Source organism: Ascaphus truei, chromosome 4, assembly GCF_040206685.1.
Source record: "Ascaphus truei isolate aAscTru1 chromosome 4, aAscTru1.hap1, whole genome shotgun sequence".
NCBI classification, from domain to species: domain Eukaryota; kingdom Metazoa; phylum Chordata; class Amphibia; order Anura; family Ascaphidae; genus Ascaphus; species Ascaphus truei.
The window spans coordinates 237,789,035-237,816,366 of NC_134486.1; the positions used below are offsets into that span (position 1 = coordinate 237,789,035).

At 45.0% G+C, this 27,332-nt stretch overlaps 1 protein-coding gene across 2 annotated transcripts in view; it reads left to right on the forward strand.

Annotated features, from left to right (window-relative positions):
• The window catches only part of SRD5A2 (steroid 5 alpha-reductase 2), a 151,789-nt gene that overhangs the window by 77,319 nt on the left and 47,138 nt on the right, over nt 1-27,332 (forward strand). The window contains exons 2-3 of one of the 2 annotated variants that reach the window (XM_075597066.1): nt 11,687-11,850; nt 21,340-21,441. In XM_075597066.1, the coding sequence (XP_075453181.1) occupies nt 11,687-11,850; nt 21,340-21,441 (266 nt within the window). The remainder of the gene's footprint in view (nt 1-11,686; nt 11,851-21,339; nt 21,442-27,332) is intronic. The other variant, XM_075597068.1, reaches the window with a different exon arrangement.

Below are 27,332 nucleotides of genomic sequence, written 5' to 3' on the forward strand. Positions count from 1 at the left end.
AGCATGAGTTAGATAGTGGGTCCAATATTCAGCTGGACAGTAATGTTGAACAACCACCGTATTTTATTACTTCATACAGTGGTAAGGCTGTGGCGATTTCAGCCATTATTAAGAAGCATTAGTCTATGCTTGCCTTGGATCCCCAGATCAAGCATTTAGTTTCCCAGATCCCAAAGGTAGTTTTTTCGAAGTCTCAAACTATTGGCAATTTGATTTCACCATCTATGTTCAGTACACAGTCTTCTAAGAATTACGGTCGAGGATTCTTTCCACAGTTGAAAGGTTCCTACTGCTGCGGCACAGTTTATTCGAGCATTTGCCCGTTCTGTGCCGCAGCAGTAGCCTGGCGCGCGCCCGAGTGTGACGGGCGCACGCCGAAGCAGCGGAAGAGCGCCCTCCGATCGGGGCGCTCTCCCTACCGCTGCCGGGTCCGCCGGGTCCCCCGGAACCCCCTGCCGCTGTCCCGCGATCGCGGGACACCAGGGCTCCCTCGGGGAGCCCCTGGACACGCGTGCAGGGGGCGCACGCTCCCGATGATGCGTGACCGCGCGTCTATGACGCGCGGCACGCCGAGGGGCGGCCACTAGCAAGCCGGGAGATTTCCCGGCTTGCGGTACCGACCACACTTCAATAAAGTGTGTCGGTAGTGTATGTGTGGTCGTTGTAACATTTGTCCCTATATACTGCGGACACTTACTTTTGAAAATATGGAGAGAACACAAACATTCACTATACAAAGTTTCATCACGTGTCAATCAGACTATGTTATATATCTTTTGACATGTGGTTGTTTGAAACAATATGTTCGACTTACCACACGACAGCTGAAGACTCGCGTACAGGAACATGTTAGACTTATAGCTAAGAAGGATGATAACCATCCAGTATCTAAGCACTTTCTGTCATGTCAAGCAGGCTCCCTTAGATTGTTCAAATGTACAGGTCTTGAACATATTCCCTTTTTAAAACGGGGTCGTGATAGATCGAGGACTCTTCATCAGAGGGAGGTCTTTTAGATTTTCACTCTGGGGACACTCCAACCGGCGGGACTGAACTCAGAGTGGGATCTCAATTGCTTCTTCTGATGCTGAGTCATTTTGATGCAATGTGTGTGTTTTTTCTCTATGTATTCTCCATTTAGCCTGATTCATTGTGTCATTCTAACTTATTCATGTTCATTATTTACTGTCACTTTGTGTTTCTTTCTTTACATACAGCTCTTTGTTATTCTACATTGTGGGTTAGGACATTAGGAGTTATACGTTTTATAGGTTGTAAATTTCTATTGGAACTAAGTTGTGACTCTAGAGTATGTCCTTATGATTCCAATTGTTCCTTCTTTTCCTTGTACAAAGACCATACATGTGGGTTATTCATTATCATTGTGTTTATATATTGAATGTTTTTTTCTTTATGAGGAATAAATTATTATTTACCTGACATTCACTATATAATTGATGTATCCTTTCAGCAGATAGTATGTCTTATTTAGCATAATGTTGTTTATATATGTAGATTTATTCACATTATGAGATTAGAAATATAGAATTGAGGGTTCTATTGTGGACCTTAATCACTGATTAGCTTTAGTGTTTCAGGTCATGGGCATTTGTTTTTAAACAACTGAATAGCAGGATTGTTAGATTCAGTCATTTCAATCATATTGTGTGAGGCATCATTTATTACGTGTATCCATATTTTTGTGTGTTGCCCCAATTCATATGCATCATGGTCTGTGTGTTCATGATCTTTACCTCTGTATGTTTCCTTTTTTACCATTTTTTATGTTTTTCATTCTAATCAGTACTTAGGTGTATTGTTTGATTATACAATCTATTTCACCTGATTGTGATTTTTTTAATTGTCCAGCACCTATATAAAGTGCTCGTTTGCCTCAGTTTGTTACTCCTTGAGAAAGACCAGTTGTTGGTTGAAACGTGTGGGAGGTATTTTACTGTTCACCTGTGTATGCTGCAATAAATATTTTTCATCTTTACTCCACTTTGGGACCACGGTTTATTCATTTTACTTAGAAGAGATTTGGATCGTCTTAGGAGTGCCCTGGAGCCTGTTTCTCTATCTTGTCCTCAATTATGGCCTGACATTTGCATCTGATAAGGACTACAACATTTTCTCTACAGTGGTCAATCTATACAAGTTTTTCCAGAAGCTTACCCTTAAGAGGTATTTCAAGCAGGGAGCTAATAATGATGTTGCATAAGAGATGAATTGGAAGTTGATATTCCAGTGGACACTAATATTATATCAATTCATGATACTACCAAACACTATGATTTGGACTTTAATGATCAATGCCATATTCAAGATTTGACAGACCTGCTAGATGACCAAATTGATTGAGACCCATTAAATTCATTTATTGGGAGGAAGTATCAGGTTTAAAGAATATATTTAAGGTAGAGGAAAGGAGGGGAAGGGAAAGAAGCTCTTGCTACAGTCTTTTAGAATGTGACGGTGCCAGGGACAAGTAGTGAATAGAGAACATAACTTGCCAAGACAAGAAAAAGAAGCCCCTCTAAAACTATAAAGAATACTACACTGTGCGCTCAACCTAAAAATGACACCGTGATAATTGCAATAAGGAACAATAGGATTATTGCAATATGTTAATGAATAATACTGTGCCTCAATGAAAACCAATAAGAAAGTGTAAGAATCCCATTATGACCATAGAGTGGATTATGGGATGGCAGCCTTGGAACAATATAACAAGTCTATCCAGCGACTTGTACCAATACTATAACAAACAAACAATAAAGTCCTGGCGCAAATATCAAAGAGAATGACATTCCTTCCTTCAGAAGCAAAGGGGAGGGTGGGAAAAAAGGAATCCAGGACAGTCCTGTTCACACTGTTCCTTTTTTCTATATGGGATGTTCCCTTGTTCCAATTTTCTGATCTTGATGCTCTGCAGAGATAAAATACAAAAAACCATTGTGCAGTATCCTCTGAGTAATGGAAACTCCTCTCGCCAGCCACTAGCTTCTTACAGCAAAGCTGCAGGGAAAGGACCTTGATTGGTATCTTTGTCTTTGATTACAGGTCACTGCAGAACACACTGGATCACTCCGCACCACGTTTGGCCTCAGGTATCTAGTCTGGCACTCAGATTAAGAGTGCCTAGTGGATATAGAAGACAAACATGGTGCAAATACCGCTAGTATAAAATTTATTAAAATAACATAACAAAACACCACAAGGTGTCACACTCACATTTGTAATGTGATGGTAAAACCATCTACAACGTGCGGTCCGCTGCCTGTAAGTGCCAAGCTGCATACACTAGTAGCTGGGGTTGGATCCCTTCCTCCCTTCTTCTCGCGGCCGCGACTCCAATTAGATCCTTCCCCCGATGATAACACTACTAGGCTGTTGCTCTCTCCCTACGTGCACGGAGTGACGTCACCAATAAGCTCCACCCTACGCGTTTCGTAACTATCGCATTACTTCGTCAGGGGTGTGGAGCTTAGATGTGGACCTTGCCTATATATAGCCTGAGGTGCTTCAACTGAGCCTGCGCCAACTATGGCTTCTAATTACTCACATCACACACATCAGCTAGTGTGCATCCCCTCTGCTCGCATCACAGCGACAATGCCGTGGTATATAAAAACTCTAAAACTAGCATATAACTAATATGAATTCAGAAGAATGGAGTTCTGTTTTGGCACTAGAAAACAATGAATCCATTGTGGTTAAGAATGCTGACAAGGGTGAGGCGGTGGTGGTTTTAGATTGGACATACTAAAACTATGAAGCCCGTTGGCAATTGGGTGACCAGTTGTCTTATGTCCTATTGAAGTCCAATCTGACCCACTTATTTCTTGATGAACTGTTTTAGTTTCTTGACCTGTTAAAAAATGACAAATTCTGTCCACTAATAAATATGAATATCTCTCATGTTCCCAATCCACTATTTCACCATCTGCGTAAGATACACAAATCTTTGGACAGTCCACCATGCAGACCAATTGTTTCTAGCATCGGGTCCTTGGGTGAGCACCTTTCTATTTACATTGATCACTTTCTACAACCCCTAGTTTCTACACTTTCCTCTTATGTTGTAGACACTTCACATCTATTATCACTATTCACTGATTTTCACTGGAAATGTAATTATATTTGGGTCACATTAGATGTTTCTTCAGTTTACACAGTCATAGCACATCACTTTGGCCTCATAGTCATTAGGTAATTTTTGGAATCTTCATCCACTTTATCACCAGCACATATTATTTTTGTATTGGATAGCATACAGTTTTTATTGACACATAATTATTTTTCATTGAATGGGAATTTCTATCTCCAAACGTGTGGGACCGTCATGGGCACTTGTTTTGCCCCTTCCTATGCCGACCCATTCCTGGGTTGGTGGTAACACACCTACGTGTGTGGAGATAGAAATCCCTTCTGTCATCTTTAGCTTTTTACTGATGCTACATAGATGGCCTTCTTATCATTTGGCAAGTTACGTTGGACGAATTACATTATTTTATCCACTTTTTGAATTCCAATCCGTTTGATTTAAGGTTCACTCACCAATATCACATTCACTTTCTTCATTTGTATCTTTTTGTGCGGGTTGACGTGAAGATACATACTGATGTCTTTAGAAAACCCATTACTACATGCGAGAATTTGCCATGCTTGAACTTTATTTTTGGTATTAATCGTGGACAGTTTTTGTGACTACATTGAGCATTGAAGACTTAGAAAGAAGTGTTCAAAAGAACATTTCCAGGCATTTGTGTTGTGGGGCTGTGATAAACACATTCTATTTGAAGCATACAGTACCAAGATGCAAATTTTAGATCACGTGAGGATTTGATTGACTCTAATCCATCTAATTTTCACTCTAGTGTGTCTGGCAGGAGACTTGTACAAGATGAATACAGGAAAAAAGGGCTGGGTTCTAATCCTAATTTCATCACTCAGTTTAGTAATCAAGCCAACATCATTAAATCAGCTGTTAAAAAAAAAACATTGGAACATTCTTTCCACTGATCCCCTTTTTAAAGATCAAGTGGCTGTAGATTCAAAATTTGTTTTCAGAAAATCCCAAACACTCAGCAATATTGTATCGCTTGGTGTTTTGAAATCTGATACATTACAACATTCCAGAGATTTTTGTTCCACTATGCTAGGTTGTTTCCTTGCTGCAGCTGTAAAATGGGTAAATATGTAAAGAAAACTAAAACATTTTGTAATATGGATGGGACTCGAACCTTAAAAATTCAGTCCTTCATCACTTGTAAAACTGACTTCATAATATTCGTGTTAAGCTGTGGTTGCGATAAACATTACGTTGGTTTAACAACAAGGCCATTCAAACAGCGCATAATGGAACAGAAGATTAATCTTAAGGAAGGATTTGACACATCCTGTGTCTAAACACTTTACTATGTGTCCCTCAGGGACCTTGAATAATGTCAAATGTATTGCGATTGAGCATGTTAAATTATGGTAAATAGACGAGGGGGGGTGGAATCAATGCTCTATACAAAAGAGAGGCTTCTTAGATTTTAACATTGGGTACAGTAATGCCCAAAGGACTCAGTACTGAGTGGGATTTAAAATACTTCATATAAACCCATATGTCCAGTAACTCTATAGTACGTTATCATTTTAAACATTTTATTTACTGTAGTTACTTTGTTTTTTTTCATGGTAGATATTATCATCACACTCTATATCTGTCTTTCTCCCTGGTTGCAATGCAGACCATCTGTGATCCACTGTTTTGTCTGTTTCCAGTTTTAAAGTTTAACAATTCGAACATTGGTATTCTTCTATAGAACATGTATTGTTCTTTTGGATCCATTCTATATATGGATCTTGAAGTACTTGAGGTTCTCATCTATGGATGTTAATGCATCATCATTTTTTGTTTTTCTTGCATTCATTAGATTCAAATTGATTTAAATTATAACAATTGTTACATATTTTCCATTACTCAACACTTGTTTATTTCAACCTTGATTTTGTTACTGACTGATTTTATCTGACGATATTAAGCTGTTCCATTTTAACATGTGTGCTAAATGATGTGAGGGTATAATAGGTCAACGTCTGCCCACTCTCAGTACTCCTTGAGAACGTGCCTTTTTGGTGTGAAATAAATGGGAGGAGTGTTTTTCCCCTTTTTTGTCCATTTTTTTAAAGACGCAATAAAGTCGGTTTTCTATTTTTTTCCATTATATCTGGTGAGTTCCTTTTCCTTGGAGTTTGCGTCTACTGCCGATCCTTTTACATTTTTTCATATTATTTAAACACCTGATTCTAATTATCCCCTTGAATTTAGCTGATAAAACCAGGGTTTCACTTACTTTTGCACATATCGAGTCTTGCTTTCTCATTGTTTGTCTAATTTATACATCATGTTGTTTCAAAAGACATGAAATTGGTTTATATAAACTCTATTGTATATTTAAGAAAAGACTGGTTTTGATACAATAAGGTTATCATGGAAAAACTATGGAATTTCTGTAATTATTATTGGTGTTCATAAACCTTTTCTCGCCACCTGTCAACACTGTGAATGCAGTCAGGGCCACCAACAGCTTTCCAGGGGCCAGGACTACAATCTGGACTTGGGCCTGGGGTTGTTGTGCAATGCAGAGAGGCACGCTCAGGCACAAAACATGCCAGATTAAATATATTTGATTTGTTTTTCATTTAAAAAAAAAATGTACACATACAAACCCTATTGAAGTTTTTTATTTCCATTTTATTAGAAATAATGCATTTCTCTCTTCTTATTGTTGTTGTTAGTTTTAACAAAATGTGTTTATATAAAATGTGTGAAACGGCTATCTTCAAGGAAGAGGATACTTGCCCAGAGAAAGTTACTTTGCCATGCTTTGGCATGCGTGTGTATACACATACAAAATTGGTGAGAGAGAGTCATAATTTTGTTCTGCTGGAGAAATTTTTTCTCGAGAAAAGGCAAAGGGGTGGAGTCTGCCTTGAGGTTTCAGGCTATCTCCAAGGTGAACGGTAGCTTCGGATGAGGATGAGGATACGTGCAGAAATGAAGGCGGTCTTCAGGTGATCGAAAGCTTGGGTAGCTTCCGGTGACCATGAAGCGGGATCCGCACCTTTCTTAGTTAAAACTGTGATTGGACCTACCGCAGAGGAGAAATTTTGAATGAACCTGTTGTAGTAGTTCGCCAACCCCAGGAAGTGCTGCACGGGTTTGAGGGGAGTGGGACGAGGCCAATCCAGAACCACTTTTACCTTAGCAGGATCCATGGTGAGACCTGTGTTAGAAATGATATATCCTAGGAAAGCTGTGGAAGTTTGGTGGAACGGACACTTTTCCAGCTTGGCAAACAAATGGTTTTCACGTAGGCGTAGAAGTACCTGTTTGACATGGTTACATGCTCCTGTGAGGACTTAGAAAAAATCATTACCGGTATATCATCTAGATAGATGACGACAAATTGATTGAGCAGATCTCTGAAGATTTCATTAATGAAGTCTTGGAAGATAGCAGGGGCATTACAGAGATCGAAGGGCATGATGAGGTATTCATAGTGGCCGTCATGGGTATTGAAAGCCATTTTCCATTCATCATCTTGGCGGATCCTTACCAAATTGTAGGCCCCACTGAGGTACAATTTAGTGAAGATGTTGGCTCCTTGGAGGCGATCGAAGAGTTCCAAAATCAATGGTAACGGATAACGGTTTTTGATGGTGATCTTGTTAAGGCCTCTGTAATCAATACATGGTCATAGCCCATCCTTTTTCTTCAGAAAGAAGTAGCCTGCGCCGGCTGGAGAAGAAGATTTTCGAATAAAGCCTCATTGTACATTTTCATTGATATACTTCTTCATAGCTTTAGTCTCAGGAAAGGAAAGTGGGTAAGAAGTTCCCCTGGGAGGTACAGAGCCAGGAAGCAAGATAATAGGACAATCGAAAGAACGATGCGTGGTAAAACCTCAGATCTGGCTTTATCAAAAACGCCATGAAAGTCGGCGTAGACCTCTGGCAATTTTCCTTCTGTTCTTTGGGAGCAGTAACCCCACAAATATTTTTGATGGGCACAGCGCAGTTCTTGGAACAAAAGGGTCTCCACTGGACAGGTTCCTTGTCAGACCAATTGATGCATGGATTGTGAAGTTGCAGCCCTGGGAGGCCAAGAATCATGTCCACCGAAGGGGTGTGGATGGCATCCAGCTGGATCTCTTCCATGTGGTTTTCCCCTGTACGAAGACAAAAGAGAACGGTCTGTAAAGAGATATATGCTGGTTGCAGAGGTTGGCCATCAATAGCTTCCAACCCCACAGGGCATTTCTTGCGAACAAGGGGGATGTTATTCCTCTCGGTGAAGCCTTGGTCGACAAAATTGCCTCCCGACCCGGAATCCAGAAAGGCCAGCGGAGAAGTGTGGAAGCCCTCTCCGGTAAGCGCAACATGAAGCAAGATCCTGGTTGACAGCAGTTTTGCTGTGATAGGGGATGTAGAAAGTGTTCCCAATGTGATTCCCCTGGACCTCAATGCCTTCTCTCTGTAACCCCCTCCTTTGATCTCCACCAATGGACCAATTCCAGCCCCAACAAGGATGGTCACTACTTATACCTGGTCTTTACTAAACCCTGTTCCATATCTGATTTCTCTATCTCCTCCTTGCTGCTCTCTGACATCATTCACCACCACTCACCCCCTCCTACCTTTTCTACTCGCTACTCTCGAGACCTCTGCTCCATTGACCTCTCTAGTCCTGACATTTACCCTAAACGCTAACCTGTCTTCTCTCTCACCTTCCACTGAAACTGACAATCTTGTCAACTCTTACAACTTTATTCTCTCCTCAGTTGACCTATATGCTCCTTCTCGGCTCTATCACGCACTGCCTTGGCTCAATTCACAAACACTCCTTTCACACTTGCATTTGCTCATCTAAATGCCTATGGAGGAAATCTCACTCTGCCCTTTCTAAGGCCAAACAGCACTACTTTAACTCACTCATCAACACTCACAAATCCAATCCATGCTGCCTTTTCTCTGTATTTGACTCACTCCTCCGACCATCTCCTTCCACTTCCATCCTTCCTTCACTCCTCAAGCTTTTGCTGACTACTTTAAAGGAAAGGTGGATGCTATCCACAAGGACATTTCTTCTGTCATTTCCCCCTCCTCTCTGCTTCTACCTAAATCACCTTATTCCACTCTTTACTCCTTTTCTATGTTACATAGTTTGAAGTTTCTAATCTGATCTTCTCTTCCCCACTCTCAACCACATCTTCAATTCATCCCACTGTCTTCTGGCACTTTCCCCTCTTCCTTTAAGCATGCAGTGGTCACACCTATTCACAAACACAGCCTAGACCCTATGTGCCTGTCACGTGTGCTCACCACAAACAGGACTAGACCATGGGGCTGAGATGGGGATGTATATAACCGCCGCCCTACAACCACGGAGCCAGGTCTGGAGCCAGAGTCGTGTAGCCGGGTTAGAGTAGGAGAGTTCGGGTATGTTGTGGTACTTGCCATGGTCCGGGGTTGGAGAGAGGAAAGTAGTCAGTATCCGTAAGCCGTGGTTGAGGAGAGGAGAGAGCGGGGGTCCAATAACAAGCCGAAGTCCGGGGTACAGAAGAGACAGGTCCAGGTACAAGCAGGGGTCACAACACGGGCCAGGCAAGGCACAGGAACAGGCAAGGTCCAGGAAGCAGCGAGCACAGCACATAAACACTTGTTTATGCTCAGCAATGTGCACAGGAACCAGGAAGGTAAATAAAGGAGGAGGAACCAATCAGGAGGGAGCAGAAAGATAACATCAGACATAAGCTACCAGCCGATAGAATGGTGCTGGATTGGTTGCAGGTGTAACACAGCTGATGTTGTTAGTCTTCGTTTGAGGAGCACGGTGTAGGGTGGGCACATCGCCAGGAAAAGTAGGCGCCGTGGTGATGCGGTGGGCCGTGCCTCCTCGGGCAGAGTATTGCATCAGTATGCACACACAGACAGAGGTCTGCACGCATCACAGGTACTGACGCATGACGCGTGATGAGAGGAGAGCCAAGTGGCGACCCTGACAGTGCCTTACTAAATACTGCTCTATATCCCTCCTGCTATTTGCCACCAAATTGCTAGAACAATTCATGTTCACCCGTGTGATCAACTTGGGCTCATATAAACTAGTTTCCATACAGCTCACTCAACAAAGACTGTGATCACTAAAATATCAATGATCTACATGAAGCAAAATTGCAAGGTCTCGTTTCCCTACTAATACTACTCGATCTCGCTGCTGCTTTTGATACCGTTGATCTCTCTTCTCCTTCATATTCTAAATTCTCTTGGTATCCACAACAAAGCTCTATCCTGGTTCTCATTATATATCTTCGATCGCACATTCTCTGTCTCTGTTACTAACATGTCTTCGTCTTCTGTTGATCTGTCTGTTGGAGAAACTCAGGGCTCTGCTCTGGGACCTCTCCTGTTCTTTCTCTACACACTGTCACTTGGTGACTCAACTCTTTTGGCTTCAGATATCATATATATGCAGATGATTTGAAATATATGTATCTACCCCTACCCTCACTCCTGCAATCCAGTCCCAAGTCTCAGATTGCCCCCTGGCTATACCCTCATTGATGGTGCTCCACTGCCTTAAACTTAATGTCTAAATTTAACTCCTCATAAGTCACCCTAAACCTGGCCTATTATCCCCCATCTCCATCACAGTAAACGGTACTACCATATATCCTGTCGCCAAAGCACGTTGCCAAGGAGTAATATTTGACTCTTCCTTTTCCTTCTCCCATCACACTCACGGCAAGGATATAATTTGTTGCTTCTTCCTTCGTAATATTGCCAAGATCCGACCTTTCCTCTGTCAATCTACTGCTAAAACTTTAGTGCATGTCCTTATACTCTCCCGTCTGTATTATTGTAACATACTGCTAACAGGCCTCCCTGCCTCACAACTTTCTCCCCTGCAATTAATCCAAAATTCCCAAAAGACTCTGCTCATCTTCTCCTTAAATCTCTCTCCTGGATTCCCATCAAATTTAGCAACACCTACAAAGTTCTCCTCCTTACCTTCAAGGTGCTCCACTAATCTGCTCCTTCCTACATATAATCTCTGATCTCTCGTTATGCCCCTGCTTGTTCCCTTTGCTCTACCCATAATTATTTCCTCTCCACCCCTTTCACCTCTACTGTTCTCTCTCGCCTTAAACCCTTTCCCCTCAGTGCCCCTTATCTGTGGAACTCAGTATACGCCAAGCACCCTCTCTTCCCAGCTTTAAGACAAACCTTAAAACTCACCTAAATTAAGCATTTGAATAGCCTTGACTCATGGCTACTGTCCCACACCCATAGTCGCTCCTAGCAACCATTGTGGCCAAGCACTGCCATCTACTGCACTTATTCCCTCACCTGCTGTCTCTGGAAATCTTCCACCATTCCACTTGGATTGTAAACTCTCTCGGGCAGGCATTTACTTTCCCATTGTCTTTGTTGCATTTATTGTATTATTAATTCCCTATACTGTTTTTTTGTCTCTTTTGTAAAGTACACAGCGGTAGTATATAAATAAAGATATACATACATACATACATAAAGAAATATTGCATAGCTCAACCAAATGCTATTTAGAGTTAGTCAGGTGCAGGTTCCATGCAATTTTTTTGCTAATCGAGTCTCTAATTTTCTTTAGGACGTTTATCTATTCTACTTTCACGAGAGGAAGACCTTCACCTCTACCCATAGTGATTATGGCTGTGCTATTCTGTACCTTCAATGGCTTCCTGCAAGGGCACTGCATGGTTTATGTTGCTGCATACCCGCAGGAATGGTATATGGACAGTCGATTTGCCTCAGGTACTTTACGATTTTGCATCTTGATCGTCGCAATGTCTGTGAAAGGATTTGGGGCTCTGAAAACATTGCATGCTTGGTTACAGTGATGATTATTTAGTGAGAATGGGACACTCCAGGGTCTGTTTATGAAGTCTTAAACAAAGTCATTTTTGCAAACAAACAAAACTGATGTGAGGATATCCTTTGCTTTTTCCTTGATAGGATTAACGGTGCAGTCCCAATTAGCATCATATGTTGGAGTTACAATAATGTGTAAGCACAACCACTTAACATATTCTCCCAAATAAATAAAGGAAAAGGCTCATAGGTGGTCCTTCCCACACCCAAATGTCATTTCTTAGCTTGCCTATATTTAACATGTTTAAATTGATTTTATATATGTCTTTTATTTGATTAGCTTTATCACTGATACCTAACTGCTGAAAGAATGCCGTTGTACTTCCAAAGTTGCTGTGAATAGGGTTTATTTATGAAGTTGTTAAAAATTTACAGTGGTGGCCAATTTTGTGTTACTATTTTTTCTAAAACCGAATACTACTGAAGCCTGGATTTCCCAATACAAATAAAATATATGTGATCAAGATAAAAAAAAGAAACGTAAAGACAAGTTACATATTATATACTGTAAATATAACTATAGGATGAGTATCAGTCATCTAAATTTAATGTAGGTTTAACTTGATGGGCCTATGTCTGTTTTCAACCTCATCTACTCTAACTATGTAACTATTTTATTAGAGTGGTTTAGTTACAATGCAAAGTGTTGCAGTTCTACCTGGTCATAAAAATGCTAAGGATATATATATGTAACGGTTTTTCTGGACCAGTCGGACCCACCCAATCTCACATTGGCCCCTGTGGTCTAACCAGTCCCCATTACATGGATGTGTGTTGTGGTGCACCTGCTGGCTACAGGACTCCTGAGTCTCCCGCATGATGTTAGTGGGGATATCAGCAAGACAGGCATTGGGGTAATGTGCTTTGAGTCCTACCTATATCCAGTGCAGCGCCTCCACCTCATCAGGATCTCTGAGTCCGCAGGGAGATGAGTCTGATGAGGAACTCCTCCTTGGTGCCTTCCTCTGCTGAGTAACTCCACACTCACATATGAGGGTTTTGGTGAACTTGGGCATCTTTATTTGCATGGTTAGACAGACTGCTCCTCACAGCGGTTTTACTTAGCCGCTCATTGCCATTCTGCTCATCCCTTCAGAAGGTCATGTCCTCCTAATGGAGTTGGGTCACCTCTCCCCGCAGGGAGATCACCACCTGTGTCAAGTCCCTGATCACAGTGCAGATCCTATTAAATATGTCTGACAGCCTTCCTTGCTGCAGACCTCCAGAACTGAACCATACAACTTAACCAACTAGTTGACACACACTAACTTTGGACAGTGCTGTGTCTTATATAACTTAGGGAATAGCCACACCTCTTGTGTCACTAACAGTGGACACAGAGTATGTTACCACTCCCCTGGTGTACATATGACACCTCACCAGGGTGTGAGGGCAAACCACCATGATTGATGCGGGCAATCCTGCATACCTACCAGGTTTACTGCCAGCATGAGAGATAACTGTATACTATTTTTATACATGGCTACATTCTCCCCCTGGTGAACCCCAACATCCCGGCTGGGACCTAACTTTGCCGAACCTTCCTCCAGGCAGCACTGCAAAACATATACAACAGTATAAATATAAAAATACATTATACAGTTCTTGCATAATAACATAATCACATACAGTGCCTGCTGACCAGCAGACCGCACTGCTCCTGTGGAGAACCCCCCTCCTCTACCTAATAGTAGTGCCTAGGGTCAGGCTTCTGCACCTCCCTACCAGTAATGTCTTTGACAGTTACGCTGTGTTCTCCGGGTAGCCCATTTTCTGGCCTATACTCTACCCGATGCATAAAGACGTTGCGCTCAACGCTCCACACCCTCATTAACTGAGTAATCCTCTCCTCGGTTTTGATCCCAGCGTACCCCCCAGATTTAGTCATAATATAGTCCTCAATGGTTTCCCTCAACCAGGCATTTCTTCCATCCTCGATTTCTTGCATTAGGGGCTATGGTACATACGGGTACTCCAACCCATGGGACTTCTTGTATTTTGTAACTATGGCCCTCTCAGCCCTGCTGGTCCTAATTAACCTCTTGTTACCTGCCCTGTCTGGCAGTACACACGACAATGGCTCATCCGGATCCACGGGATCCCTAAAAATGGCTGTCCCCTTGGGGTCCACTACCCCTGAGTGTATGTCATGCCACCTCAGCCTAAGCTCCTCCAACCGTTCCTCCTCCGTGAACTCCCCTACTCCCCACCAGTAGTCTACCACCCCTTCTCTCCTCAAAATAAATTGTGTGCGGTCCAGCCAGGCCTCGTACCCCTCAAACAAGGGCGCCCACCACCTCTCTCTCTCCCTGCAGCTCGCTGACTCCGCCACTGGACCCTCACTGTCCTCGAGCTCTCCCCCAGAAGATATACCCGAGGTACCAGTGGATCTGGAATTGGACCCCAACCTCTTAGGCCTGCTGTGGACACTCACGGTATCAGTACCTTCGCTATAACATGATGATACTTTCCTCGTATACCCTCCCGACCCATCATCAGATGTGAAACAATCACCCCAGTCCAGGTTTTCCCCAGTCCGTTCTTCAGAAGTGGCTCGGGACTCCCCAGACAACTCTTGGCTAGACCGGGACCCAGATGAGGAGGTGACAGGGGCAGGTGTCTTAACTAGGGCCGGGGGTTGGGCATAGGGAAACGCCATCAGGCGACGCGGGTCTACGACCCGCAACTTGTCGCTACCTTGCCCGGTGCCATTGGACTGGCCTTCCGGTTCACCCGTTTCCTTGTTCCCAGGCTTCCGCAAGGCCTTCCAGCTCTTCCCGGACCCAGGCGACCTGGAACAGCTCGTTGGTCGCAAGGACGCGCCCATCTTCCACCCGGCTCCGCTGTGTCCACCGGATGTGACGTCATCAATCTCACGGGACTCACCGCCGCCATCTTGGGTTGGGCTCCCCACCGGAACCTCTTCCTCCACAATGACATCCGCCGCCGGAAGTGAAGGTCCTGCTCTCCGCTCCGCTCGGGCCTGGGCTAGGCCTTTCTCCGCCGTTGCCACAACCGGCGCCTGTGGAGGGTAAGAGTATGCCTCACCGCTCCTTCGGCTCGGGATGGGATCTTCTCTTTCGTCTGCTCCGCCAGTCACCACGGCCGTGGGACTCTGCCGCTCTGGCTGCCTCCGCACGGGCGACCTCGGAACCTCCAGACTCCGCTCCGCTGCAACACAGGTAAGGCCTGCTTCGTTCACAGCACCGCTGTAGTGGTCCGCCGGTAGGCGCATCACCACCGTCGTCGGGGCCGCTTGTTCCTCGTCCGAGGAGCCGAACTCCGACTCAGGGAGTGGCACTCCCATCGGGGACTGATGGTGAGGTTCTTGGCTTTCACCTCGCTTATAGGCCCCTTACTCTTCAGGCTCCGTCTTGATCATTAGAAGCGATCCCCATACTCTGGGATCGACAGGTTCTTTCCGGACCGCGCACGGGGCTTCAGCCGTCAGCATGGCTGTGTCCGCTCCCGCCTCCACGGTTTGTCCGGGGCACGAAGGACTGCACGGCCCATAGGTAGTGGATGCCACATTGGGGGCACCTGGCCGTTGTGCTGACCACACCACCCGGCAGCCAGCACTGCATGCATAAGCACTTAATTATTTCCTTGCCACCCGCCGTGAGCACCAGGAAGCCTCCTGGGGCTGAGTAGGGGTGCGCAGAGATGTACATCTCCTCCTCGGCTTTGCTGGCCATGCTGATTACAGGAGACACTTTTTGTAGTGGTCTTTCCTGTTCACCAGCTCCTTGTAACTGAAGTGCAGGGGTTGGTTTGATAACTCCTCCCTCCGCTAGCTCCACTCTCATTTGGCACAACTAGAAGCCACTCCCCCTGGTAGATATTAGGGGAGGATCCCACAGATTCACTGGGTGCCCCAGCACTGGCTCTGAGCCCGTCACAGTCCATGAGGGCGCGGCCACAGCTTTCGCGCCATACCCCCCAGCAGGGTGGGGTTCTTTGCTTGGCGCCAATCCCGGCCAACTCCTTGCAACTTTTGCATTTGCAGAATTTTCTGCACTCGGCCCACGCGGTCTCCCAGGGAAGCGGGAGCCGCCATCTTGGTTCACTCGGCCATTCACTTTGTAATTATTCATATCGCACATGGAACTCCTCTCTGCGGGGCAGCTGCCTTTCCGATGCAATAAAGAATGCCACGATGCACCACCTACGTGTACCCAATGTAAGTCTGACTCATGTCCCACCTCCTCAGGCTAGGCTCACTCTCTCCGTGTATGCTGTGTCCACCTTCCTCCAGTCTGTGCTCTGTGGTAAGTGTCCTGGTTACTAGCTAGAGTACTCTGGCTTCTCCCATGCAGTACTAGGGCGTCAACCTACTGTTGGCCAGTCTAGCGCAGACCCTCTCCAGAATTCCAGACCAAGTTAACAGGCTATTCCTTTAGGCATCCTACCAACTAGCTGCCTCGAGGTGACTAGGACAGCTATAGCCCCGTCTCCAGAACCACTTAGTCCCACTCAGGATCCTGTGAGCTGACAAATCCATTAGGCCCCTGACTACCCCTAAGCTCCATCTCCATCCACAGCACTGACTGGCAGCATACACTCTCCCTATTTCCTAGTGTGCCTAGCAAAAGCCTGTCCTGTTGATAGGTCTCTCAGCAGCGCCTACAATTGTAACGTTTTTTCTGGACCCACCCAATCTCACATTGGCCCCTGTGGTCTAACCAGTCCCCATTACATGGATGTGTGTTGTGGAGCACCTGCTGGCTACAGGACTCCTGAGTCTCCCGCATGATGTTAGTGGGGATATCAGCAAGACAGCCGTTGAGGTAATGTGCTTTGAGTCCTACCTATATCCAGTGCAGCGCCTCCACCTCATCAGGATCTCTGCGTCTGCAGGGAGATGGATCTGATGAGGAACTCCTTCTTGTTGCCTTCCTCTGCTGAGTAACTCCACACTCACACATGAGGGTTTTGGTGAACTTGGGCATCTTTATTCGCATGGTTAGACAGACTGCCCCTCACAGCGGTTGTACTTAGCCGCTCATTGCCATTCTGCTCATCCCTTCAGAAGGTCATGTCCTCCTAATGGAGTTGGGTCACCTCTCCCCGCAGGGAGATCACCACCTGTGTCAGGTCCCTGATCACAGTGCAGATCCTATTAAATATGGCTGACAGCCTTGCTTGCTGCAGACCTCCAAAACTGAACCATACAGCTTAACCACCTAGTTGACACACACTAACTTTGGCAGTGCTGTGTCTTATATAACTTAGGGAATAGCCACACCTCTTGTGTCACTAACATTGGACACAGAGTATGTTACCACTCCCCTGGTATACATATGACACCTCACCAGGGTGTGAGGGCAAACCTCCATGATTGATGCTGGCAATCCTGCATACCTACCAGGTTTACTGCCAGCATGAGAGAGAACTGTATACCATTTTTATACATGGCTACATTTATATATATATATATATATATATATATATATATATATATATATATTGTGACAGAAACCAGGGTATGGTGAAAAATTCCGTATATAGGGCTCCCAGGATACTGAACAGTTTCTATCCTGTTTAGGCTGGAAAGTGCAGCCTCAGAATGCATGCACTCCATCCCACAGTTTGGCAAGTGCTGGAACTGAGGGGTGAGGGATCCAGACCAGAGTTTGTCTGCTGCCTGATTTCTGTCACCTGCCTGGAGGCAGAAAGGCTGCTGGAAGCAGAGAGAGGAAACACCTCTCACCAAACAGGTTAAATCATTCTGTTCCTTTTGTCTAAAACTGCAAAGTTCCTTATTTTTGTTGTTGGAACTGGATAAGCCAGTCCAACCCCAGTCAGGGAAAAAATTAGTTAAGTTATTGCTCAGACGAGCAGGGTTTTTGTTTGCATATGTATTATTTTGAATTCCGTGTGGCAGTCTCAGTGCCTGGGACTGAATAAACCAGGCAATAGCCTGTTTAAAGGAACAGCACGTTACGCCTTGTCATTTAACCTACCCTAAAAGACCGTGTTCTAACAGTCCCGGACAGACGGCGGAGCCCCAGAGTAAGCCGTTTGTCACAATATATATATATATATATCTATATATATATATAGATATATATATATAGTCAAGGAGTCCAAGCCTCCTACCGGCAACCCTAACATGTTGTGCCTGCCAGATCCACAGAAGGGACCTGGAGACTCTGGAGGTACCTTTTAGCACAAGGGGGGCTGGCTGAAGGGTATTCCTAAAGGTTGCTGTCAGAGCAGAAGGGACCTGCGGAAGTGCATGTCAGAGGAATCATGCTGGAGGCCGGTGGAATGGAGACCCCTCTGACAGACACCTTTGTGAGCCCCCTCAATCCTCCAAGGTAGTAGGAAGGTATACTCACCCCCCCCCCCTCTATGTTTTGGCCCTCCCTGCCCCATAGGCCCTTAACTATACCCCCAGGTCTATACTTCCTTCTCCTCCCTCCCCCAGGTCCACACTTCCTTCTCCTTCCCCCTCAGGTCCATAATACTCCCCCCGCCCCCCCCCCCCCCTTGCAGGTTCATGATTCCCTACCCCAAGTCCATAACCATCACCAAAGGCCCATACCTGCTCCCCTCACCCACCCCCAGGTACATATCTCCTCCCCCCACACCACAAGCCCATATCTCCTTCCCCACCCCCAGGCCCATATCTCCTCTCCACCCCCCCCCCCACCACACCCCACAAGGCCCATGTCTCCTTCTCCCTCCTCCTGCCCATATCCCCCCCCCCCACGCATACCTTTCACCTCCTCAGGGACCCCCAGTGCACTGGGGGGGGGGTGTATGGGGGGAGGGTGGTGGTGGCACTGTTCCTGTCATTTGTCCTAAGCCCCAAGATTTCTGTTGGTGGCTCCTGTACGCCCTCTCCATGAATGTGTGCTTACAAGGGAGATATCATAGGTTTTAAAAGTTTATTATACTTTTGCATACATAGTTGTATTAATTTTTGTGAGAAAACACTGATGTACAGTAATAATTAAGACAGGGCTGACATGATGGCGGTGCGTTTAGAGGTCCTGCGCTCTCCCCCGCTCCAATTTCCATAATCACAGTTTAAACCTGCAGTTCAAGCTGCCGTTTAAAAAAAAATTCCCCTTTAAATATGTGCATCAATACAATCTGCACACTAACAAGTGATTAGCTAAGCTGCAGATCGATCCGTTCTCCTGTAATCGATCGCTTTGCTCCGGGCTATTTAATTCAGTTCTTGCACAGCATTTTGGGCAATGTAGTCCTGGAATAAGATTGACTGGGCTGTTACTAGATACAATTGGTGCACTACTAGAGAGAGGGCGGAGCTCAGAGCCAGAGCCTATCAGAAGGGGAAGGGGGTGTCACATTGGAAATGCTTCCTACATTAGAAACATTAAAAATGTCTTTAAAACATTCTTTTTTTTTTTAATTTTAAATGCTACAAGTATTTTCTCAAAGTACAGAACTGATTTATTTAAAAAAAAAAAAACACACCCGTAGGATATTGCTTGAACTGCTGCTTTATATAAACCACCACAATATTTAAACTGTGATTGCCGGGGAAGAGTGCGGGCTTCTTTCAGTGCCGGCATCTTCTCCTGCTACCACGCGAGGAGGAGATGCCGTCTCTAGAGGAGATTAGAGGCCCCACGCACACACAGTGCACCGCGCCCTGCCAAATTCCCGTTTGCCCCAGCTGGCACCTTGGGGAGTGTCAGTAGGAGGAGTTTGGGAGGAGTTACATCTCATTACAATCTCTGCACAATGTATCACATTCAGCGTCTCTGCACCAGTCTTTTTGCCTTTAATTTCCCCCAAAAAATTGTTTGCATCTGAAGTGGCATACGTCTAACATACAGTACTGCCTCAGTTATAAGAAGCTGTATTCATATATGCCGGAGCAGTGCACCGAAACACGCTTTTCTCTATGTTGATACATAGGCCCAGATCCACAAAGTTCTATTATTGAATTAGCGATGCGTTAACTTAAGTTAATTAATGCATCATTAAGTGCTGGCGAGTATCTTCAAAGCTCGCTAACGCAGACTTAGGCTGAGTCCCTAGTGTCTGCAGCTGCGACGGCGTGCACGGAAGGTACGGCCCTCTATGGGGCCGGCCCCAGTAGCTGCCTGCGCGCCCTGGCACAATGCCCGATGCGCGACCACATTTTAGCAAAGACAAGAATTTTGTCTTTGCTTTAGGCGACGGAGCGCTGGCTACGTCACGGCGGTGGCTCAGCCAATGAGGGCGAACCAGCCGTGTGATGTCATGGCCGCGGCAACTCCACTCCCCACCCCCATCTTTCCCCCTGCAGCTCCAGCACAGATCGCAGATCGCGGCTTTCAACCATGCACGCGCCGCCGGACGCGCGTGCAGGTGCTGACAGCAGCGCCGTAGCCTTAAATGCTGGTTTCAGCTGTAACAGGTACTTGCTTTGCAATGGGGAGAGAGAGACACACTTGTGCACAGAAAGGAGCACACCTGAGATAGCTGGGATATATGCTAATAGGAGTCATTAAAATATACTTTACATATACTATTAGCATACTGTTTATCCCAGGTATCTGAGGTCGTTGTTTTTGCATATAATTAGCTTTGGGGGTTGGCGTTAACCTCGGGGAATATAACTCCCGTTACTGGTTTTGATGACATGACGCTATGAGCCCTGACTTAATGGGGCTTTCTGGATCTGGGCCATAAACCCCTAAGTATTTTTGCACTGGTTAAAAGGAGTGGAAAGGTTGTGCCACCTCCCCTTGTGTCCCCATTTCAAATGCCTAAGTCACAACCTTGAGAAACTTGGACATACTATCGCCTTAATTATATGCTTCTATGGCTGACTCCTCATTGGTTGCAGTTAACCCCTTGGTTACCACTAAGGTGGCCAAAGGGGGTAAGCAGTGTATAATGTTTATATTAACCCCTTTTTTTGCCCTTTTTAGCCCTTTTTGGTCAGCTAGGCATGGAAAACCATTACTAGTAAAACCATTACAAGTTGACCCGTGGACTATTAAGGGGTCAATATTTACTGTAGTTAATGTATTTTAAGGTATATTTGATCTATTTCAGGTTGAGAGCTTATCTTGTATATATTGGCCATTATACACATAGACAAGATAGGGCTAATGACGGTCTTGACTAGGTGATAACAAAACTACGGTATTTCTGCCGTTAATCCTATTTCGATAAACATCAGAATGTGATGTATAGCAGAATATACCCCAAAATGGGCTATTAGGCCCCAGATCCGATATTTTTAACGGATCCAATAAAAAGGCATTTTGTTTGGTGATGCAACTGTGATGTATTGCACTACAAAAATGATGCTTTTGGGCGATATCATCACATTTTTTGCTTTCTGCAACTTGATGTGTCCAGGCCACAGACCCTTATTGTTTGCTCTTTCTCTGTTTGTAGGTGTTCTGATATTTTTTCTTGGCATGGGGATCAACATTCATAGTGATCATATTCTGCGCAATTTAAGAAAACCTGGTGAGGTCACATACAAGATTCCAAAAGGTAAAACACTTTAACCCTATTTGTGCTAATGGGAACGAGGATGTATTGCAAAGTACTCAACAGCTTAATGTATAAGCACCTACATAGAGTAAGCACTGCACCATGTTCTGCTTGTGTGTGCATTAAATGTATGAAAGTGGTTCTTTCATTTGACGCTAAGTGAAAGTCCAATTTTCTCCACCTCAAACTTAAAGCTAGTAAAAGGTGAATATGCGATACACAGTGACACAAAATTTGATAATCCCATTATCATGTCTGTGCCACACTTCTATAATAGAAATAGCTTGATACATTGATAATGAAGGATACATTTTTAAAATTTTGCTCAGCATCAGCATTATGGCAGAATCTGGTTTGGACAGGACCCATACAGAACTTAGATATGCTGACAGACTCGGCGTCTATTCAAACATGCTGAGAAGCTTTTTTTCCCCATGCTAGATAATATTCTATTCCCTTTAATTTGAACTGAGTTGATCTCTTCTCCAGTTTGAGGAAGTCATATTAACACCATATAGAATCGGGTCATCAAACACAAGCCTAATAATTGGTAATCAGAATGTTGTTGTAATCTTCCCAGTTGTGGAGAAAAGTTCAGCTACGGTACATTGAAAATCTTCTCAAGCAGTGTGTATTAAACGCACCTATCAAATAAATAAATTTCAATGGTCATATTCAATGAAAACCCTGAGTGCACTATAGTTCCGTGTTTCTCAACCAGGGTGCCACAGAATCCCTGGTGTGCCTTGACCATCTGCCAAGGGCTCTGTGGCCCTGGGGCAAAAACTCTGCTGGATGCTCATCAGGCACGTCCCGTACTGCCTGAAGAGTTAGGGGTTGCAATCCACCTCTCCTTTCTCAGCATGACACAGAGGTCAGAACCCCTTAATTTACAGATAGTGTGGGACGAGGCCACGGTGTAGAGCAAAGCAGACATCTTGAAACGGAGTTCCGCCGGGAAATAAATAAACTGATACATTCAACCCCCCAGACAACTATCTAATACCCCATTTTATCCCAGACAACCTTCTGAGAGCGCCCTCAGTGAGTATCACCCACCATTTTCTGAATTACGACCCTGCAGTCCTCCAGGTCACCTCCTTATTCGCCTCCCTGTTCCCCCTGATTAAAGCGAGGCTTCAAGATGGCTGCCGCTGAAGCCTGGCATGCACATAGGCATCCCTACTCTTAACAAAACAAAGATATTACGAGCATGGAAGTAAAGCCTCTTTTCTATTAGCCTGGTGATTTAAAAAACAAGAACTAAAAATCCCATCACCAAAATGAAGACATCTGATGGTTTTGTCACATACTATTCCAAACTCTGTACAGTACAACCCAATTTGAGCACTCTGGAATCCCACCAACCTTTAAATCATTAATAGATTTCATAATACCTAGGGTCTCGATTGCAGAGAAAGACCTTCTGGAGAACCCCATTTCCAACACCGAAATTGCTAGTGCAAGTGCATATCTTAAAAATCGTAAAGCTGGAGGCCCAGGTGGGTAAACAAGCAAATTTTGAAAATTTCTATCCTTGGACATATGCAGGGTGTTTAATGAGGTATGGAAGGGGCACTCACTGCCAAGATCAATGATGGACGTAAATATTACATTATTACCAAAGGAGGGAAAGGATAGTACATGTTGACCAATTGCACTCTTAAATTCGAATATCAAAATGTTCGCAAACATTTTGGCCAATCTCTTTAAAAACCTAATGTGCCGACTAGAGCCTAAAAATCAGTCAGGTTTTATAAGTGGGAGGCAGGGACATACTTGAAAACGAGAGGTAACTCTCAATGTATTACTTCCTGGTAAAATATTTTATAAATAAATATCAGATGACTAATTAACATGATGTACCTATCACAGGATGCAGACAGACCTTTTCTTTTATTATTGGCTGCTGAAAAAACATTCGACCATGTCGAAAATGAATATTTATGAGCCATTTTAGGAAATTGTGGGTTTGACTCGAAATTCTGTTCAATGATTTAGGCTCTTTATAATAAGCCCAAATCTGTGCTCTTAATAAATGTAAACAAGACCTCATATTTCACATTAACATAAGGGAACAAGGCATGGTTGCCCCTTCTCACCTCTTTTGTTTTGTTTATTCTATCGAACCGTTATCATAGATCATTAGGAGTAATCCCAAAATTGTTGGAGCCTCCAATCAGGCCACCTTGCTCAAGATTGCACTCTATGCAAATGACATTGTCTGCTTTTTAAGAGATCCTAAAATGTATCTCCAAGAGCTTGACTTACTGTAACACTTTTAATATATGGTGAATAAGCAGGCTATAAGATAAATCATATAAAGTCTAAGTTGATGTGGCTGGATTCACCTCCCTAGAATTTGCCATAAGGAATTTCATTTCAGTCAGAAGTTGATCATATTACTTACCTTGAGGTGCTAATCCCAGCTAATTACAGCTATTATATGAACTGAACTGTAGTAAAGCACTCACTGACCTTGGTGTGTTGTTCGATTCATGGAAATAAATTCTGTTGCTTTGGTGTGGCAGAATGACCACAGTCAATATTACTGTACTTCCTAAATGTGTTTATTTATTCACCTTACTTTTCTTTTCTGCTCCAATTGTTTTTTGAAAAACTTAGGAAGCATATGAGATATATTTGGAACAATAAAAAACCTTGTATTAAGTACAGAATTTTATGTTCCCCCAAAGAACAACCTGTCCTAATTTTCAATTGTACTGATCTGCAGCATCGCTTAGAGCACTAACATATTGGTACTCCACTCTGTCAGATGCCCATAGGGTAGAACTGAAGAAAATGCTTGCAGAAGGAATCCAATAGCTATGCTTCTTTCAGTTCCCACAAATACAGAAACAATCAGGTTAAAAACATGTATTTATTGCAAATGCCCTTCGTAATTGGAGGAGCTCTTCCAAACTACAGCTCCCCAATACTCTTTCACCGTTTACTACAATTAATATGATTGAACCCTTTAACAGCACAGAATTTAAACCACTTGTCTCTGCATTGAACACAGTAGGTATTTTAAGATTCATACACCTATCTACTACCTAACAGGGTGCTGTGATCTCAATGCAACAAGTGCAAGATAAGATAGAACAGCGAATTCCTTTTTATCAATACTTAAGTACTAATCCCTGAAGAACGGGGCATTACTGGCCAATAATGCCCTGGCTGGAAGAGTTGAAGGCCTGAGGTGAAGCCGAGGGTCTTTAACTCAGCCAGGGCATTATTGGCCAGTAATGCCCTGTTCTGAGGAGATTATTACTATTATTAGTTAAATGTAGGCTTGTTTTTTTATTTTATTTTTATTTTTCATTAAAAAAAATACATTTTTGTAGTCATATTGATTTTTATCAGCATGATTGTCTACATTCTTATGCTTTTACTGCAAGTTTATTAAAAGGAAATTGTACATACACACATCCCCCTCTATATACACACACACTCTGCAACCCCCCCCCTACACACTGTGCAGCCCCCCTCCTCTACACTCCCAAAACACACTGCAGCCCTCCTTCACCCTCTGCACTCACAAAACACACACAGCAGCCCCCTCTACACCCACAAACACAGACACACAGACACACACACCAAAACACACTCTGCAGCTCTCCTCCACCATCAACACCCACTGACACACACACACACACACACACACACACACACACATACACACACACACACACACTGCAGCCCCCCTCTACACCCACAAAACACACTGCAGACACACACACCAACAAAACAAACTGCTGCCCCCTCTACATCCATAAAACACACACCAGCAGCCCCCTCTACACCCACTGCAGCACCCATGTAAACCCACACACGGCAGACACACACACACACACACACACAAAACACTCTGCACCCCTCTTCCACCCACAAAACACACACTGCAGCCCCCCTCTGCACCTACAAAACACACACTGCAGAGACAAACACACAAATCAACAAAACAAACTCTGCCACCTCTACATCCACAAAACACACACCAACAGCCCCCCCCCCCTCTACACCCTCTACACCCACTGCAGCCCCCTGAAAACCTACACACTGCAGACACACACAAAACACTCTGCACCCCTCCACCTCCCACGAAACACACACTGAAGACACACATACTGCATCTCCCCCTCTACACCAACAAAACACACCCCCACAGACACACACCAACAAGATTCTGCTGCCCCCTCTACACCCACAAAACACACACCAACAGAAGACACACTAATAAAACACTCTGCTGACCCCCTATACACTCACAAAACACACACACAGACACACAAACCTTTCCCCTCACTCTCCTGTGCAGAGCTCTCTGCAGACAGGGAGGGGGAGGAGTCAGTGCCCTGCTGGTGCCTTCTGTCCAATCACCTCCCTTGTCTAAGAGCAAATTTCACTCTTTGTGAATAAGAACTGAAAGCTGATTGGCTAAAAAAACTTGGCAAGCTGCCAAAACTTCCGGGCCATTACTGATTGGATACCATTACTGATTGGATAATGCCTGGAATCAGAGAGCAGGGATTTCAATAATGCCTGGAATTTACCAGCTTTAGCCTATAATTCCAGATACGGCATGGTTGAACAAGTCTTCAAAGCAAGTTTTCTAAGAGAACCATCCACTTTACAAATATATAAAATTAACGGGTATTCCCTATGAATACCGCCGCTACTACCTGCTGTGCTACCTGTGTGGCTCTCAGGAGCCTAAGCCTCCGCTTGGGGAACCTGGGGTACATACATATCATACATCTCTAGGTGCAACGCCTCCACCTGGGAGGGATCCCAACGGAGTGGGAGGAGGCCCTCACAGGAAACAACCACACAACACGAACGAATATAAAACAGGACTGGCTTTACTGCATGGAAACACATATATCACTCAATAACATCATAACATCATCATGCGCCACGGCGGGCGCTAACCACACTGGGTGTCACAGCGGACACTAACCACACTAGGCGTCACGGCGGACGCTACCACCTCTAGGCGTCACGGCGGACGCTATCACCTCTAGGCGTCACGGCGGACGCTACCACCTCTAGGCGTCACGGCGGACGCTATCACCTCTAGGCGTCACGGCGGACGCTACCACCCACAATGTGACCCCACCCTGTGTCCAGTAACCCCCACCCAAATGTCTCGTACTCCCAGAGTCAAATACCACTGTGCATATGTGTGTGTGTGACTGCGCAGCCACTATGTTTGGTGATAGGCCTGGTTGGTGCACGTGAGTTGCAGGTTACCTGCCCGGGCTCCAGCCACGGGTACCGCGATATCAATCCGCACGATCCGACGTTGTCCTCCACACCGCGTGGGTTGAAAGTCCAGCGCGAACAATGTCTCTCCTGGTGTTAGGGTCTTTGGTGGTGTTCTGAGCCCAGAACCCACCTCGCAGGGCCGCACGGCTTCCGCTCTATGTCCCTGACTACTTGACCAAATAATGGGGCAATGTCCCTATCTAGGGCCTGTCCCTAAGCTCCACAAGCTATTAGGTGGCTCAGGACCTAACTGGGACCTTGGGGGCTGCTGGCCTATGCAGAGGGTCACTGACCCCTGCATCCACCTCTTACCCCTAGCTGGTCCGGATCCTGAGTCCTGCGTAGCTGCAAAACCCCGCGAAATGTATCTGACTGGGAGCAGGGGAATCCGGCCTTCTGATTGGCTCCCTGGCGTCAGGTGTCTCTGCCCCTAAGCACCCTGGGGGCTGGCAGTCTATTCTCGCGCATGCGCGAGCTGTCTGAGCCTCCCGCGCTGTGCACTGCCATTGCGCATGCGCAACAGCCCTGTGTATGCGGCGCCCTGCTTCCCGAGCCGCCGGGCCGGTGGCAACGCGATCGCGGCCTTAGCGACGGCCCGATCGCGTCCCCGGCAACCGGCC